The sequence below is a fragment of the Rhea pennata genome, chromosome 3 (assembly GCF_028389875.1).
Source record: "Rhea pennata isolate bPtePen1 chromosome 3, bPtePen1.pri, whole genome shotgun sequence".
Lineage (NCBI taxonomy): Eukaryota > Metazoa > Chordata > Aves > Rheiformes > Rheidae > Rhea > Rhea pennata.
In genome coordinates, this window is record NC_084665.1 from 118934871 (window position 1) to 118954690 (window position 19820).

General features: G+C 41.0%; 1 protein-coding gene across 1 annotated transcript; it reads right to left on the minus strand.

Moving 5' to 3' along the window:
- Positions 1–1414: 1414 nt before the first annotated feature.
- Positions 1415–18308, minus strand: MATN3 (matrilin 3). The gene is made up of 9 exons (XM_062573116.1): positions 18275–18308; positions 16492–17061; positions 12843–12965; positions 12302–12424; positions 10678–10800; positions 7398–7520; positions 6518–6640; positions 3811–3918; positions 1415–1931 (listed from the first exon to the last, which is right to left on the minus strand). The coding sequence occupies exons 1-9, from the start codon at positions 18306–18308 to the stop codon at positions 1876–1878; spliced, it is 1383 nt and encodes a 460-aa protein (XP_062429100.1). The 3' UTR covers positions 1415–1875.
- Positions 18309–19820: the final 1512 nt, after the last annotated feature.

A 19820-nucleotide genomic window follows, 5' to 3' on the forward strand; every position in this document is an offset into this window, starting at 1 on the left:
TGTTTATTCCTACAAATTACAACATTACTGTGTATAATTTAAATGGATAGTGGAGGCCAAGGCTTATACTGCTCATCCTCTAAATCCTTATATAATATGTGTATTTAAGCAGTGGACATGAATGTAAGCAAAGTAAAGCTCTAGCAAAAGACTCCTCCCTGAGTGACAGAAAAAATAGGAATACACTGCATATTGAGGAAGCAACTGTAGCACAGCTAGATAGTCACATGCTGCCTCGAATTGAATTAGAAGAGGTAACACCAGTGGGAATGCATCACAACTAGCAACCAGATAGCAATCTCGCATTCTTGGAGCGAATAGCCTCATTTTTAGCCCTTGCTGAAGCTGTACCTCATTTTCTTTTTCCTGTGCTATTTAGTATTACATTCAACTTAACATTACTGTGTAGACATATCTAAAGTCTCATTCAAATATATTTTGAAATTGAATTAATTTGAAATAATTTGAAATTCTAATTTTACCTTGCGTATTTTAGAATAAAAGCATATAAAGAAATAGGATGAGACATACTGTGTTTTTCTAAATGAAAGATCTTAAGCTTTGCACTCTCTTAGTTTTCTTATTCTTGCGCCTAACTAAGAGAATCTCCATGATTGTCCAGCAGCATTTGTCCATACAGATCTGAATATTATATACTCCTCGACTGATTTTCTTTGCAAAAGTTTGTATCTATCATGTGCAGAGTACAATGACAGTGTAGATGTCATTATATGTCCTTAGCATACTGGCTGTGTATTTAGCATTTTGTGTAATTGTACTGCCAAATTGTAAATTATAGTATTATGTGTCGTACAAAGTAATTTGGATTTTTCAGTTCAAAAAAAAACCCTGTTTTTACTTACTCTCTCCTGAAATTTATTTAAAAATAGTTTCTTAAGCATTTAGGTGATTACATATGCAAGCGTATAACATGAGTGGATTTTCTTAAACGGTGATATTTTTAAGTTGTCAGCTTGTGTGTTTTATCCTACAAGCCTTACTGACAGAAGTAGTCCCAGTAACATCCTTGGAATGACAATAGAAGGGACTACTAACATAAGTAAATCTTGCAGGATAAAAACCTTAAGTTAAAATAGGCCTTTCATCCCTTCCAGATGTAGAACATTATTGATATTTTAAATTGCTATTAAACATACCTATATTAACAAGGATTTATAAGTTTTAAAAGACAAAGTATATACTACTTAATACTTGATCAAACTGTTCTTTTTCCAACTGTCCACTGTCACTGACAGTCCACTGACTGTCCTTTGACAGCGTCCCATCTAGTTTTGTGGTTCCTTCCACTTATGCCTTATTCATCTTTAACTGTTTTTGCTTCCTTGTTTTTATTAAACACTTTAATTCATAACACACATACTTTATGTTACACACACAAAAAAGCTTCCAACACTTGTGTGCTGATCTTTAGTTTATTAAAATAAATTACAAGACGCCAAATGCCTCTCCCATTGGACAGATGCTACAGACAATTTTTTTACTTTTCACAGCTTTATATAACATGATATACTGTATGCATTCAAAAATAGTTTTTTCTTGTATTTACTTTTAAATAAAATAAAAACACAGTTACTGCAGAATAACAGTACCTACTGTACTATTTGTAGTACTGAGTGAAGTACAGTAGGTATAGATAGCTTTACTGTTACAGAGTGACCATACATGAAGACCCTCAGGGTCCCTGTATTATTGAAACCATTGTCTTCCTGAAGTCTTCTTGAAGTCTTCTTGACATTTGGTCAACAATACCAAACCACTGCTGTTTTGTAAGCTGTGCAATGAAATAAAGCTTGCTGAACACAATAAAAATGAATGCTTCAGAAAGGTCATTTTATAATTAAGTAGAATGATAACTTAGACAATCTGCTGTCTCTCTTGATATGCTTGTAACTTCTGAGACACTTCATCTAGTGATCTGTTGTTAAGGGTATTATAATAGATGCCTATTAAGTTTGGTTTATTTGTCATCTTTCTCATGATTGCATTTTAAACAAGTATCTCTTCTAGATGAGCTCAATAAATGCTTGAACAATGAAAGAGCAACTAGATGTTTCAAAACATTTATGAGACCTATCAAGCTCTGACTATTTCCCATATTATCTCAACAACACTTGTTTCTTATAAGTTGGATTGTGTGACATTCAGAGCTGAGGAGCAGCAGGTATTTATATCTGCTTCATTTTTCATCTTGCCTTGAAAGGACACTAGGGATACAAACTGCTGGGCAAGGAATAACTTTGAAAGAAAGCCTCAGTTCTGCATAATACAGTACATTTCTAACTTGAAACCACCACTTTTGCTGGCTCAATATTAGTGCTTCGGGGCAGAGAGATTGCCTGTTCTCTGAAGGACATGCTACTATTGAGATGACATTACAGCTTTAATTATCTTGGCCTTCAGTTTTAATTACTTAGATTCCCTGGAATGACATATTAAAATCTCACAAAATCAGAGTATTCTTTTCACCTTTCCCAGGCAGAAAGACTGAATTCCAGAACCTTGTAAATAGAAGGATTGCCAGTTAGACTCTATAAAAATGATTTTGAATTTATTCAAGAATGTAGAATGTCTTATATCCTAGGCAGATGTTTTCATTTAACTTTGAGAAACTTTGGTGAACGGAAAGATTCGTTTATCTACATATGTAATGTATACCATAGAAAATTTACTCTCCTGCTTTGCTGCCCTCTTTAATTAACACTAAATCCTGAACTCTTCCTTTATTCGGATGCCTCAGGGATCATGATGACAACCACAAACATAGTACTCCCCTAAATTAATTTCTATTTGAATGAGAGCGCCTTTTAGAGAAAACAGTATATAGCCTCCAAATAAAAGTTTCCAGTGATGAAAAATCTACCACAACCCTTGGTAAATTGTCACAGTGCTCAACTACTTTATTGTTAAGAATTGTGCCTTCTCTTGAATTATATCTTGCCCAACTTCCAGTTATTAATTCTTTTCTTGCCATCTGAGGATATTTATTCCATCATTCAGGTCTGCTACTATACCACAGAATTCACTATAATTTTTTTTCCTCCCACATGTTTGTTAAACATCTAATACAGGTACCAGCTACATTTCTCTTGGCTGCTTACAGGAACCACACTGTAGTGAATGAAGCTAGCAAGTTCCAGTGCAGCATAACTAACACCCACCAGCCTACACTTCAAACGTCCCAAAACCCTGATCCTCACCCAGCACACCCCCTTTCAGCAACTTACCTCACAGCTGTCCCATTCTATCAGTCACCTAATATATCCCAACAGCTCGATATTAATAGGCTAACAGATTTTTACCAAAAAGAAAAACTAGCATGAGAATTGTTTGGAACATAGCCTCTCTGTGGAGTTGGAAATACTGCTTCTGGTCCGATTACTGTAATAGCGCCTCCAAAGATGCCTTGGAAATTTCAAGGCATATGACACCTACTAATAGGAAGGCTCATGACTGAGCATTTGCTGTTACAGTAAAAGTCATGTGAAGAATTTAAAATAGAGCAACACTTCGTGTTCAGCATAGCATACCTAATCTAGGTGATCTGGGCCTGTGCATTTTATCTGTATATCAATATTAAAACACTTCAAGGAAATATGAAAACATTTGTGAGATCTATCAAATACTATTGTATTTGCAACACACAAAATTTTGCTCCGTAACATTTCCAAAATCAGCAAGAAAATATTTTCTATTGTGAGGTATGTTGCTTCACTGACTTATATCAAAACAGCTACCTCTAAAATGCGAGAAAATACCTGAATACAGAGGATCATCTGAAAAAAAGGATATTTTTCATGGACAGAGCTTCAAGGTGTGAGGTGACTGAGTCCTGTAATGCAGCTATAGCTTCACACTTACAGGACTCCTCAGTTGTTACAAGACTGCTTGTTGTAGCCCCTAAGAGAGAAAACAGCATTTAGAATATTTATTGTATTTATGATATTTAAATCCTAGAATAATCTGTGATTCTTCACGGGGACTTGAACCCATCACATAAGATTACAGTAACCACTGGAATACAGGATAGTCAGGAAGGAAAAAAGCACCCTCTATTTCTTCCAGAAATCTCCATACCAGATACTGCAAGACCATGAGTCAAACTCCGTGCCCGTAAGTAGCGCTGCAGCCTAGAGCCCACTGAGCAATCCTGCACAGCGGCGGGCTGCATGGCAGTGAGTCTCCCTGCGAGTTAGGACGCCTCTCAAGGTTACTCTCTGGGAGTTAAGGGTCAGTTTCTCTGACAAGGAACCATTGAAGTGGTAAGTGACTAATAGCATGCTGAAACTTTGCCAGCTTTGCTAAGTTGTATCTCTAATTGATTGTGCACATAATCCTTTAGACGTAAACCATTGACCAAGTCTGGAATTAAGATTGGATCCATCTGCACTCCAGCCCTTCTGAGGAGGAGTTTGGAAAGCAAGAGGGTCCAGTCTGAACCTCACAACACAAAGGGAGGGTCTCCTTGGCAATTTTGTCTGACTCTGTCCTCTATGCAGCAGATAACCGAGTGAACTTTGCATCGAATCTTGTTAAACCACTGTCTTATTTACTTTTGAACTTGGTTAAATCAATGTCTTATATCAATAAAACATATCACTGCTTCTGTCTTACAAGTGAAGCACATCACTCATCTGCAACAAGGTCTCTGTCTTGTGAGAGGTACTTTTACCATCACACCATCCACAGGAAAGGCACTGGTATCACTCTAACAAAAATGTATTAAATAATTTGTACTCAAGACCATGACTGACTTTGGAACTTATCTTGAGAAGAATTAAGCTTGCTTCTGTCAGACCTCTAATGTAATGGCATTTGGGGTATCATGGCAATGTCAAATATGGCACTTTCGAGCATACATGAATGTCCTAAGTTAAGCCTTCAGGGAGTTTTCAAGACAAGCAAGGAGACATCTAATGATTTTAGGCACATAAAAAGTTTGGTAGTGTCAAAAATTAGTCGGTTTGGATCAGTTTCTGAAATACAGGTGTAATTTAAATACTTAAGTTTCAGCTTAGGAAGGAATCAAGACTGGTATTTACCACTTTATAAATAACACAAAAATGAAAGCATATTAAATTTAAGTAGTAAGAAACAGAGTTTCATCTAAATCACCAACAGATTTCACCTTACAAGTACTCTTGGTGCATAGCACTAGCAGTATGCATGTGTATGGAATATCATTTCTGATTTATTAAGAGGTGAGAACACAAGGCTGCTTGCAAAGAAACCAACAGTTGCTTGAATTAAAGAAAAAGATTGAAATATATCCATTTAAAAAGTTTGTTCCTTCAGTGTTTCACTGAAAAAAATAGTCTATGAACAGATTCATTTCTAGTGCTGCAGAAACTCGTTTGTTTTAGAACCAGTCTTGAAACTGGTGTCTCCTTGATTTCACTGAACTTGTGAAATCAAGCTCAGCTCTCTTCTTTGGAACATTCCACTAGCTGTATGGGCAATGTACAAAGAAGAACTATTCAAGATTCAGCTGGAGGAAAGCCAGTTCAAAATATCACATCAGCGTGGTTGGTTTCCAACTGACTGCCAGTGAAGTTTCCTATTTGCATTTAAATTCTCCAGTGGCAGATACAGATCATCCTTGGATTACTTCTGTTTTAACCAAATTACTTTTCTATATGGCAATCCTCCATGGGTACCCTGAAGTCTTCTGGAGTCTTTCAGTGAAAACTATAATCTTCCAGTATTTAGTATCCGAAAATCTTGAAGTCACACAAAATATGCTATAGTTCTGTTTTCACACTGTATTTATGTTTAAGGAAGTCTAACCTACTAAAAATTACTTTTTTTTTTCCAGAATGATGTTTGGCTATATTTGCCGATTTTATACTTTGCTCTTAGCAACGTGATCTAATGCCAAAGTTATCCCTACTTTGAGCAGGAGGTCAGATCAGGTACACGAGGTTCCTTCCAACCTAATTTATCCTATGATTCTATGTTACAAAGGATGCAGAGGAACTGTGAATACTTTATACCATTCTTGTTCACATTAAGCGAAAGCAGCTGGCAGTTTCATGCCTGCCCACTCACCTTGGAGGAGTGGAAGAGATCATACTGCGATAACTCATCTAACACCACTGCTCTTTCTCCCTGCCCCACTATCATCTGTATGCTGCTATGCAGCTGAGTCCCATGCCCCAGAGACACACACCCTAGAAGCCAAATCCCCCTAATTATTACCACTTCATAAAGAAATGCAGATTATAACAGATTTCTGTAAATACAGTGAAGTCCTTAGAAGTGTGATGGTAAGTAAGACTAATGTCTAATTTTAAATATAATAACTTATAACTAAACAAGAAGGATCAAACTAGTTCAAAACATTACTGAAAACAGGCAGAGAAGAATGAAAAAGGTATTACACCATGAAGGAATTAGTGAGTGGATGGAAAGTTTTTGAAAGAGATTAAAAGGATTGAACACATTAAAGAGGGTACTTTAGTAAATATATTCAGGAAAAAATAAAACATTAAATTATTACTTGAGCATGTTTTCTTATCTGGATTTAAGGTAAAGCCTTCATAGCAGTCACAGGTATACGATCCATCATTACTCACGCAGACCTGCTCACACTCATGCATCCCTGGTGCACATACATTAGTTCCTGTGAAACAAGTTTTGGAGAAACAGTTACCTGATAATATGGTAGCATTTTTGAATACTTCACAAGAGCAATACTTTTACATTTGGGAACCTGTACTATATGTACTTTTTTCAGGAGCTACTGAGATATATAATTGATCTGCTTGCACCTTAGAGCAGTGAGATGAACCAGCTGTCTTACTGAGACTCTTTCCACCTTAATTTTTACAGTCTGTGCTCACTCTGACTGCAGCTGCGTAACCCTCTGAAGGGCCAGGTTGCCTCCAAAGATGAGCTAGGAAAAGTCTGTAGAACAGAGTAACTTTGCAGTAAGGATACTGGAAAGAAATGCTTTTAGAATGTAATTGTACATTGTTACCATAGCATAAAGTCACTGACAAGCTAAAGTAAAAGAGAGCAAAGTGAAGTGCAGCCTGGAGGAGAGGACATCATCTCCAAGCTGTCTCCTGCATGGTAGTCTGCAGTTTGTGCTGTAATACAAAGTGCGTGGCTAACTGCTGCTATTCTCTCTTCAATTATTTTTTATATATACATATATATAACTACTGTTGCAGATAAAGTAGTGTATGTCTCTTTGCGTCTCAAAATGAGAAAGAATAACAAGAAACCGTCTTATATCACTTAGAATGGCACGTGTTAAGTTTCTCAAGCAGATCCAATATATTAACTTGTTAATCGATTAACAACAATATATATTGAAATATATTTACTTAGCTGAGGAGGATACAGAGGGATAGGAAACATCAGAATATTCTTACTTGAGCAAGTCTTCTTGTCTGGATTCAGGGTGTAGCCTTGATAGCAATCACAGGTATAGAATAGATCATCTCTCACACAGACCTGCTCACAGTCATGCCTCCCTGGTGCACACATGTCGACAACTAAGAAAGGCATTTGAGAAGAGAAGAATATTAATTATTCCCCAAACTTCAGAGCATTTATTTGGTTTTAGTAATTCACATTTACAAATATTTCTTCATTTGGATTCAAACCAGGACCACTTTATTACACGTCAGCCATACGATGGCTGTTAGCCATAGTAGGGTGTACAGAGTGTGTTTTTATCTGGTTATGAACACCACAAAATCGATGTGACTTTTGGAACACTGGCAATACTTCTCTGCAGTTGTAACAGTTTGCAAAAAGAACTGAACTAGCAGTGACCCAGTTACGAAGTAATCATCCAAAAGAATTTCAGAGAATAAATATCTGGATTTTAAGAGAATATTTGGCATTATTTCAACTCTAATTGCATTGAATAAGCTACTATTTTATGGAGTAAAAAGACCATAAACCGAAGAGTATACGCAGCTGCTAAAAAAAGAGAGAGAGAGAGACGTGGCACCAACTGCCAGTTACAAAGTGGGTACTTTATGTGTGAAGCTGATGTTCTCTGCCAAATTTAACACGTCAACTCCAAAAGGGCAAGCTGAGAAGAAATTCCTATATTTGGATATTTTTGCAGTAAGGAGATTTAGTAAGGCACAAGCAATTGTAAAGAAAAAAGCCTTTCCTGATCTAGGCTATTTTTATTGTATCACAGAGATCTGGATAGGAAACAGCAAAAAGAGAAATCGTTAGCAGCATACTGCAAAATGAGATTCAAATGAAAAAAGCAAGCGTATTCAGAAAAAATACCTGAAATGTGAATATGCAGGGGGGAGTCAGTGCTATGAAATGAGATTCGGGATTGGACTCAAAAAGGGGATGCCAAACTGAAATCATGTTTGCCTATAGATGTTTATTGCCTCTATAGAATACCAGGTGAGAGTTCATAGAACCATAGAATCAGTAAGGTTGGAAGGGACCTCTGGAGATCATCTAGTCCAACCTCCCCACTCAGCAGGGTCACCTAGAGCATGGTAGACAGGGTTGCATCCAGGTGGACCTTGAAGATCTCCAGAGAAGGGGACTCCACAACCTCTCTGGGCAACCTGTGCCAGTGCTCCGTCACTCTCACAGGGAAGAAATTCCCCCTCACGTTCAGGCAGAACTTCCTGTGCTTCAATTTCTGCCCATTGCCTCTTGTCATGTCACATGGGACAACTGAAAAGAGTTTGTCCCCATCCCCTTGACACCCTCCCTTCAAGTACTTGTACACATTGATAAGATCCCCCCTCAGTCTGCTCTTCCCCAGGCTAAACAGGCCCAGCTCTTGCAGCTGTTCCTCAGAGGGCAGGTGCTCCAGCCCTCTGATCATCTTTGTAGCCCTACACTGGACTCCCTCCAGTAGCTCCATGTCTCTCTTGTGCTGGGGAGCCCAGAACTGGACACAGTACTCGAGATGAGGCCTCCCCAGGGCTGAGGAAAGGGCCAGGATCACCTCCCTCCACCTGCTGGCAATACTCTTCCTAATGCACCCCAGGAGACCATTGGCCTTCTTGGCCACAAGGGCACATTGCTGGCTCATGGTCAATCTGTCATCCACCAGCACTCCCAGGTCCTTCTCTGCAGAGCTGCTCTCCAGAAGGTCAGACCACAGCTTGTGCTGGTGCCTAGGGATATTTTTCCCTAGGTGCAGGACTCTGCAATTGCCCTTGCTGAATCTCATGAGGTTCCTCTTCACCCAACTCTCCAGCCTGTCCAGGTCTCTCGGAATGGCAGCACAGCCCTCAGGTGTGTCAGCCACTCCTCCCAGCTTGGGATCATCAGCAAACCTGCTGAGGAGGCACTCTGCCCCCTCATCCAGGTCATTGATGAAGAAGTTGAACAGGATGGGACCCAGGACTGAGCCCTGGGGGACACCACTAGGCACCGGCCTCCAACTGGACTCTGCACCACTGATGACAACCCTCTGAGCTCTGCCTTTCAGCCAGTTCTCCATCCACCTCACTGTCCACTCATCTAACCCACACTTCCACAGCTTCTCTAGGAGGATGCTATGGGAGACAGTGTCAAAAGCCTTGCTGAAGTCAAGGTACACATCGTCCACTGCTCTCCCCTCACCTACCCAGCCAGTCATGCCATCATAGAAGGCTTTCAGACTGGTTAAGCAGGATTTCCCCTTGGTGATTCCATGCTGGCTACTCCCGATCATCTTCTTTTCCTCCATATGCCTGGAGATGACATCCAGAATGAGCTGTTCCATCAGCTTTCCAGGGATGGAGGTGAGGCTGACCAGCCTAGAAACAGTATTTACCAAACCAGCTCCTAAAACAGCCAAAACTAAGTGTTGAGGAGAGGTCTTTGCCTCTCATAGGTGTAAGACTTACAACTTGGTTGGAAAGATTTGCCTAGAAATCTCCAGGAATTGGAAGTCTAGGTTCAGCACTTTGTCACACAAAATATAGTGAGGAACAGGAATATGATGAAAGTGGAAAAAAAGATGTTGTATAAATAAATCATCAGTGAGACATACAAAGAGATTAAGAGTAAAGTTCAAATCCTAATTCACCGATAATGCTATATAATAGAAATTAATATGGCTGTACTATGTGTCAATATATTCATCCTTAAGTATTAGCTATGTCTATGTTCATATTCTCCACAAGAGATCAGCACTAGGAAAGAATATTTCTCTCCAGCCTCTGGAGCCCTAACGCTGGAGTATTTTTGGTCCAAACACATTCACAAGAAAATGTGATCACACTCATCATCATACAGACTGTAACCAGTCTTCAGAGCACCGTCCTTGCTCTTCTACATCTCATTCCCTTGCGCTGGTTTGCAGCAGAGCTTCCTGACACAGATAATGCACACCACATATTCTCACCAACTATATTATCCTTCCTTCTCAGGTGGATATGGCAGTTCTTGCTCCATGTCTGTGAAAATACTGCGAAGTCCTGAAGAAAATGTCAAATGGTATTTTAACTATAGCAGCTATAAGCTTCACACAACTGTTATTTCCACTAACAGTTGAGATTTGTCTATCTCAAACAGTTATGGGAAATGAAGAAAAAAATAAAATTGCACTGTATTTTCAGAAGTTGTACAGAAACTCTTGGGTGATTTCTCACAAAAATAACATAAATTGACCCAACTCAAATGAGTTACTTGTTTCTAGCTGAACGCAGTATTTCCCTGATCAGATCTTACCTGAGCAGGTCTTCCTATCTGCATTCAGAGTGTATCCTTCATAACAGTCACAGCTGTAGGATCCATCATTACTCAAACAGATCTGTGCACAGTCATGCCTTCCAGGTGCACACATGTCCATAGCTGTGATGAACCAGGTTTTAGAGAAGAAAGCTATTAATCCTTCCTAAACACTCTAGCATCTTAAATACTTCAGCATTTATATATATAATTTAATTAGGATTTGAATCAGGATCCAACCAGTGCCCTGTTACTATCACTAGATTGTGCTGCAGGCAACTGAATTCAATTACTAATTATTTAATGTCAGAGGTAGATATTCGGGCTCTAAGACAGTACTGTTCTGTCTCACATAGTCTGATTTTCAGCAGCAATTCTGACTGCCCCAAATAGCCTCAGATAAAGAGAAGCTACAATACCATACCGAGGACTATCAGTAAACTGTAATGTGTCAAGGCAGAAGAAGCTGTCTTTTAGAATATCAGTGATTAACTATGGCAAATAAATTTAAATTCGTATTTTCACCCATGAGCTGAAGGCTGGCATAAAATGCCAGTTATGATACGTGCAAACACTATTAAATGCTGCAGAATTATAAAGCCTCGCGAGAACAACAAACAATGCAGAGGAACTCTGAACTTATATTCTCTCTTCTGAAATAAAAAGAGTAAAAACTTAACTGAATACTGACCTGCTCTCCAGTTACCTTTTATACCAGTTACAAAATAGTTACTCTATTCAGCTTTTCAAGCCTTCTGGATTTAAAGGAACAACACCAGAAAAGTATTTGGGGAAAAAAAGTTTTTATAATTGGTATCACTTTTCAAGGTGAAAATCCAAGGGGCAGTAAAGCAAGAAGCTGCTTTGAAGTGGAAGGCCGGGGCTGCTTTATCACAGAGGCCTACACCGCTTAGGAGCAGAAGCAGCAAGCTGTATAAATGCAGCTGAGTTTTGACGGGGAGACGGACAGGATGTGAGAAAATCACCGGATTTTAGGTCCTCTGCGGACTAGCGGCCCTCACGCTCCCGTGAGAGCTGCCCGGCAGAAGGACTGCGGAGGAGAAGCGACCATGGGGAAGGTGGCGAAGCGCCGGGCCCCCGGCCGAAGCGGTCCGCAGGGAGCGCTGTCCTGAGGCGCTGCACGCCGTTGGGCCTTGAGGCCACCTGCGTCTCACTGGGGGCCAATCAGAACTCAATTCTCTTGACACTGGCTGGCCAATCCAGAAGTTGGCAGGCTCCGATTGGTCAAGCAGTGCTCCTGACCGGAGCGGGGCGGAGAGCCGGGGTCCTCGGAGGAGGTGGAGGCAGTGCCGGGGCATCTCTAACTTGGGTTCATCCTTTCCCAGGGGCAAGTGGCAATTCTAAAATACTATGAAGACCGTAAAATGGCAGGTAGGTGCCAAACTGCATTTTTTAATCAATGCAATTAAACAAAACTTTGCTTTTTTAAATGAGGTGTCTCAAGTTGTTGTTGCAAACAAAAAAGAAAGGCTACAAATGAATCCTTATTTTAAGAGCTGATACCTGCAGACAGTTTGTCAAACAGATGCCGTGAAGGTAACTCAAAAAGAGTGTGTCCATGTCTCCATGAAATTTGTATGGTAAAGTAGCCTTTAGTTCTTACCCGAGCAAGTCTTCTTATCTGCATTCAGGGTATAGCCTTCATGGCATTCACAGCTATAGGATCCGTTGTTACTCACACAGACCTGGTCACACTCATGCCTTCCAGGTGCACACATGTCTACAGCTGTGAAGGGCATGTAAGAGAAACAAGTTTCTTGTTAATAGAAAGTATTTTTGGATGGAGTGGATATTCATGTTTACAAATATTTTGCCATTTGGAATCAACCCAGAAATAGCAATAGTAATTTAAGGAACTAGAAAAATGGTAAGAGAAATTAGCTATGCAGTGTCATTTGAAAACTTTGTTTTGGCATCCAGCCCTAATGAATGATGCTCCTTTGGTCATAACAGAAAGGACATTGATGAAATTAAACTACAAATCACCATTAACTGTCACAAACTTAGAAGATTTGTTAATGAGATACAGATGTTTGCTGTTTCAAACGAAGTATGCAAATAGTTCTCAAATCTTATTACCTTTTTTAAAAAAGAGATTTTTTTTCTACCTGAGTACATGTACTGAAGAGATACTAGAACCTTACCTGAGCAAGTTCTCTTGTCTGGATTAAGCGCGTAGCCTTCATAACAGTCACAAACATAGGATCCACCACTACTCACACAGACCTGCTCACAGTCATGGGTCCCAAGTGCGCACATGTTCACAGCTGCAAAGGGCATTTACAGAAAAAGCATTTCAGTCATCCCAAAGCAAAGAAACATCCATTAATATTTTATGATTACACAGCTTTTTCACATCTTGCACTGCTTGTTGGATTAGTAGCAGTAAATTGCAGTGCTGTGTCCCTGTCACAGGTGTTACTGGCAGCTTCAACATCATTTGTGTAGCCAGAACAAAGAGGCCATCAACCACCATGAAATAACTGCCCCAAGGAAAGTCAGCGTCCGAGATGGCAGAAAGCAAAGATTAATCTGCAAAAGGAGTTCAACGGGGAAAGAGAGGGATTTTAAGTGTTTATGTTTCACTGGAAATGGGACCTCAGCACTTGGAGGATCCCTCTGGATTATTGTATCCAATCCCCTTCCGTTACTGGCAAAGGTTAAATAATCCCATTCACAAACATATCAGTCACTATCTGCCAGCTAGCGAAATTCTGCTTTCTGGCATATAACTCAATTTATGAATTTCTGTTGCTTTGGAAAAAAACACTCTATAATGTAAACTGAAATGTGACAAAAACCCTCCCCCCCCAAAAAAAAGTAAAATACAATAAAAAAGGATAACACATTATCTTCCCAGGGATAAAAAGAGTGTCTGTGTACCAGTGGTTCAGAAGAGGTACCAGCCTGCAAACTCGCTTGTTAGAGCTGCAGCTAGCCAGCTCTGTCAGGTTTAAATAGTTAGCTCCAGAAGAGCCTACGGAGGAAAGTTCCTGCAGCAGGGTAGCTTTACAGGCATATGAACCTCCTAAACGAAAGAGAGAGCAGAAATATTGCCCAAATCTAGAGAAATGAGAAACTTAAATTGAAAAATTAGGTTAAATTTTAAGGGACAAATTCATTCACCAGGGACAGTAAGGTTATCTCATTGAACTGCAAAAACTGAGAAAATGGCGATAACAAAAGCAATGTGATTGATAGCATCTGGATACATCTGTTGTTGCAACAGGGCCAACAAAATGACCATTATAATGCTAAGCTGTCTCTGCAATGCCGTACCTGCACTATCTTTTCCTTCTGAGATTGTCTAACTACACAACTAACATTGTGTGTACTCGTGTAAACCTCTGACCAATGTTTCCCCAAACTGTATTTAGCTTTGGAGCCTGCTCTTTCTGTAGATCACCTCCAGGCACACCTGCTTTTCTCCACTGACCATAAAGGAAACTTAGATATTAGCCAGAATTTAGATCATTTTTAAATGACAAAATTTAGATGGGATGAAAAGGGAAGAGGGAAGACATGGAAAAATGAAGAGAGAGGCCCATTGAGTCATTACCTGAGATTTTACTTAAATGAATGGTAACAGTGTGGATATGGACTACCGGTAAAATCAGCCTCCAAAGCTTTATTGGTGAGATAAGAAATGAGACACAAGAGCACTTGAATTTTCTCATCTATTTCTGAATGCAAGGCAATATTTCCAATTTTCTGAAATGTGGAAGATTTAGATGTACCCAGTAAGGCTGTCAGAAAATGTGTCTTCTCTCTGTATTGGCAGTAAAAAACACACTCAAATCAAGCTAGTGTCTTTTCACTGTTACACTCTAGGGAATAACAGAATTCCTCTCAATGACTTATGAACAAAATCTATGGATTATATTTTCAGGTAGAGCTGAGAAGCTGAAACTCAAACGGTCACATTTTTGTGGTAGGAAAGTCAAGCTTCCACTGACTTCGACAGCAGTTCAAGGCTAAGATTTTCCACCTCAAGGATGTTCTCCCTTTGAATGATGTTCTTAATATACCAACAACTTGATCTTAGCCAACTATTTTGCCTCTGAACATTAGTTTACCTGTTTTCAGTCCAGCTCACAAACAAATTATTTGGCTTGGCCTACTCAAAGAAAATCCTAGCTGTCACTGGTGAATCTAGATTTCTCTCTGACCAAGCAGCAGTCTGGACTTGGAGAGGATCCAGTTTACCCACTGTCTTACAATATCCTCCAAAGTCCGTTTGTTTTGTAAGAACCTTTTGAAAATTATTCTTTTTTACCTCATTTTTGTTTATGAATCATAGGGATGGATTCTGGCTTGTAGCATGCAGGAAGCTCAGACCTGCACTGGGATTATACGTATTTCAGCTCTCTTTGATTTATCCTCTGGCTCAGAGGGAGCACAATTCTTATGTTTAGGCACAAAAACTTTAATCTTAAGAACAAGAGATTTTTCTTTGGTGCCATGAAAGGATTTGCTTTAGCTAGAATATAAGTGGAAAATGTAGTACTATTTTCATAGTACACATACCTGTCCAGCTAGGTGGGAACTTGTACCCACTTCAAGATACCAAAGAAAGAATGTGGTCACATCAGTAATACACCTATGTCAAGCCAATCCTCAAGGCATTTCCTATGTTAATTATTGGGCAAAGTGTCCTGTATACAGATGGTCCTACATGCTTATTTCATACCCAGAAAAAGAAGTCTATTCATTCTAAACATATTACTCACTTTAAACATATTCAAAAGGTATGGTGGTAATTTTCAGTAAGGCGCTGAAAACTAAGTAACACATTCTTGCCAACCAAGCTCCAAGGCAATGGTTATTACTTTAATTCTCTCATAATGCTCTTTACATCTTATTTCACCCATTAATTCCTGGAGACTTATTTTACAAGTCATTTTGTCAGAAATTTACTATAAAAATCTACTTTATACAAGTTTTTTAAATGTCAAGAAATCATCATTTGTTTTTCTGTTGGTGTGGCTGTGGCATAGCTCTCTACAGGCAGCTCTAAATTTTCCAGGTACACTCTGCTTTTTTTTTGTAAATGACAGTAATATCCTACATTGGCTTAGCATCATTAGTAGATGATGCTCATCCAAACCATTGTCATGCAGCATGTTTTCAAGTCCAGCCCCCAAAGAACTAAGCTAATTCAACACAGCCCTTAAGAGCTGCAGATATAGTTCCTCACCAAAATCAAGTCACAGAGAAACATGGGAAAAGGTGATGCTGGCACACTGAAATGGCACTGCACTGCCTGCAGAGTGAAAGTCCATCCCAAGATGCCGTGTTATTGTGTCCTGATACTTTATCCTGCATCAGATTTCTCAAGCCAATGTAGTAATTCACACACTACAGTGATTTTCCTGACTCTAGGTCTGCAAGCAACGCTCCAGCACCACACTCCTACCCTTCTTCTTTCCTAGCTAGACAGGAAAATAAATGAGCAGTGTGCTCTCCTCAAAAGTCAATATGTGTACATAGGTGAACCCCAGTGGACTGCAGTGCCTTCTCCTGCACCATGTAGTATCTGAGTGCACAAGGAGATCCACTGAAATCAGTTCTGTTACTCCTATGGTAAGATTACTGTTCAAAAGGAAAGGTCATTACTTGGCCTCCACTGAATAAAAGGTTTGATTTGGTTGCCTTTGCCATCTTTGGTGGCAAAGGAAATATTTAAATGTGAGGCATAACACTTCTCAAAAAGAAAAACTTCTTTCTTATGGAGTGGACCCACAGCAGGAGCCCAAAGAGCATTACACTGCCCTCTTGGAATTACCATCTTACCACAGAAAGTCTCTCTGAATTTGGATGTCAGCTTTTCAATCACACCATAGGTCTCCACATAAAAGACATGTTCATCCAGTGGCTCACTGGCCATCATCCTCAGGGACTGCATGTCTGCCCGGTCCACCCCAACGGCATAGATCTCAATGCCAGCTGCCTGGGCGCTTGCTGCCACATCTTGAACCTGGTCTTGTGGCCGTCCATCTGTCACGATAATGACCACCTTGGGGATATTGAAGTTTGCTGGCCGGGTACCCATTTCCTCAGTGAAGACTTCATCCATGGCAGTTTGGATGGCAAGGCCAGTCATCGTGCCAGCAGACAAAGGTTCGATGTGAGATATAGCCTCCTTCATAGAGGTTTTATCAAAGTAGGTCCGGAGGGGAAACTCTACCTTGACAGTGCTGGCATAATTCATGACTGCCACACGGGTTGCTCTTTCACCAATATCCAGAGTATCAATCATTTTTGATAAGAAGATTTTCACTTTCTCAAACTCTTCAGGTCGGACACTACGAGAACTGTCTACGATGAACACAAGGTCTAGAGGCCGGTTCTTGCAAGTAGCATCTGTAAAGAAGGAAGGAAAGCACTTTGATCATCTCCTACGCAGAACCAGGACTCTCACCAGAGCTGAGAGCTGTAAGATGTGAGACTACTCCTACCATGAGGAACAGTCTTGATTTACTATCAGTACTTACTATGAGTACTCTTGATTTACTAAGAAGAGGCTTAAAATTACAGTGAACTACACATTAAAAGATCTAAAATATTAATTCAGACAATAGTTGTAAGCATTAAAAAATAGATCCACATTTGAGCCCACAAAATGTCTAAGTATCCATGAAACAAAGGGTTGTAGTTCACATATAACAGCCTACATAATAGTGTAGCAAGGATATATAAATGTGCTTATTTTTTATTCATTTCAGAGAGATAAAGCCTGAATTTCATTTTTTCTAAGCCACATAAATCAAGCGAGAACATGCTATTAATAGTAACAACATAGCAGACTGATGATTAGGAATCACTTCTTGTTTGAAATTCACAATCCAAAGAACACAACAAGAAGATGCAAAAGCCAAAATGACCAAAATGCAGATGATACTGTGATCAATGCCTCTTTAGAAGTTGTTACTGTTTTAAAGTAAGGTTTTTCTATGGCAGAGAAAAAATGGAACACAATGTTTATGAAGTAATTTTATATGTAAAAATGAACATTTACATACATATTCCCAATTTCTAAAACTCCTCACTGACAGAAATCTAGACTGATGAAAAGGAAACCAAAAAAAGCTGTAGCTCAGAGGGCAGAACAAGCATCACTTCTTCCAGGAAGATTAAGGAGAAACAAAACAGCAATATTAACCAAGCTAACCTATATGCTCCATCCTGATATCCTGATCTGCCTTTGCTGCAACCATGAATTTAGTTTATGCGATCACTCTATACTTTGTACTACTGATTTAAAAAACAACGGACAAACCAAAACCACTATTTCTGCAAAAGAGACATTCTTGCTCAACAGTGCATTACATAGCAAAAAGTGTTTAGTTTGGACATACTGCCTAAACTTGCGATCCTTGCAGACCTCTCCCAACTCCTATAGAATTGACTTCTACTATTCCAATTTGTTAAAAAAAAAAAAAAGAGAGAGAGAGATTTGATTTTCTTCACAAGTCTCTTAGAGGTTCACCTTGTGTAGAGGTAAAAGCAACATTTGTTTTCAGTCTATTAAAGAACTTATTTTGCAAGTAAAAAAGGGAGAAAAGAAGCGAAGTACCTGCTACTGCATGGTTCCTGCAATCAGGAACCATGCAGCAACATTTTTGTTTATTTGTTTGCATTGAGACAGGCAAATCAGCTACATCAATTTAGGATCCCATCCCAGGTATATTATATATAATTCTGCATGCATGCTATAACATAGGTTTTGCATAAGGATTTAGAAGGATGGTTTTGTGCCCCTTGGAAAGATGACAACGTAAGAAGAAATGTTTGTGCATGCAAGCATAGCTTAAGACACGAAAGAAAAAGACAGACAGTGTCTCTCCTAGAAAGCAAGACGGCGTTCAAGATGCATAGGCAGAATCCTAGATTAGGAGTTACAGCTGGGAAAATCAGACCAAGCTGCAGAACATCCTCGTCCTCCGGGGAATCTGAAAGAGAAACGCTTGGAAAGCTAGACACGAGGGGAGAGCAGCTACGCAGAAGGGAAGGGATCGGTACGACCGGCTTTGCAAGAAGCAGCAGCGGGCGCGGCTGCGCACGGGCCCGCAGCCCCCCGCGCCCGCCCGCCGCGCCGAGCGCAGAGACGCGAGGGGAGGCAGAGGCAGCGGCAGGCGGCGGCGCCCGGGCCCCGCTGCGGTACCTGCGGCGGCGGGCGGCCGCGCCGGGGAGCCCCGCGCCGCGGGCGGCGGCAGCAGCAGCAGCGGCAGCAGCAGCGCCAGGCAGCAGCCGAGGGTGCCGAGCGCCCGCCGCATGGTGCCGCCCGCCGCGCGCTGCCCGTGCCGCGCCGCCGCCGCCGCCGCCGCCTTTAAAGCTGGCGGCGCGCGGGGAGGAGGCGGCGCCAGGGCCCGCGGGCCCCTGCGCGGGGCGGCGCGGGCGGCCGCGCTCGGGCCACTGCCGCGGGCGCAGCCGCGGGGACTCGCTGGCTCCCAGTCAAGCGCCCGGCTCAGGCCCCGGGGCAGAACTGACAGGAGCTCACGGCACGATGGAGCTCACTCAGTCTTTCCGCTGCGTCCAAGTCCAGCCGAAGTTATTTTACTGGTCTGGTTCCTGGCACTGTAAATCCTACCAGTTCCCAGAGGAAGCTCCAGTAAGATTGAACTGGAAACATGGCTGGGAACACAAATCCGCTATGAAGCTCAGCACAGTTCAGTGCAACCTTTCTGCATACGCCTCGGCTGGACCAGCCGGGTGCACACTGCACTGCTGCAGCATCTCTTCTCCCTTCCCCTTTGGTGGGAGCAGGAAGCACGAATTGAGAGCAGAAGCAAAACACCCACCTAGAGACAGATGCCCACCAGGCTCTATTTCGTCGTTCACTGCAAGTACAGTCCTGACTGCACGTTAAAAGAGGCAATAATTGTTACATTTGCAAAGCCTAGAACTGAAGCACGAACATGTTCACATGGAGGAACTCCACAGGAGGGCCCACAGGGTGAACGGTTTTCAGCTCCCAAAAGGGGCTGCAGCTGTTTGAGCAACAGTGCAGACACAAAAGCCCCAAGCAGTGCTTGTGACTGCAGTATTTGGCACACCCATCTGCTCACCCCCTCATATTTTGGGAGCTCTTAACAGCCACCCACCTGTTGTTTGAGATGCCC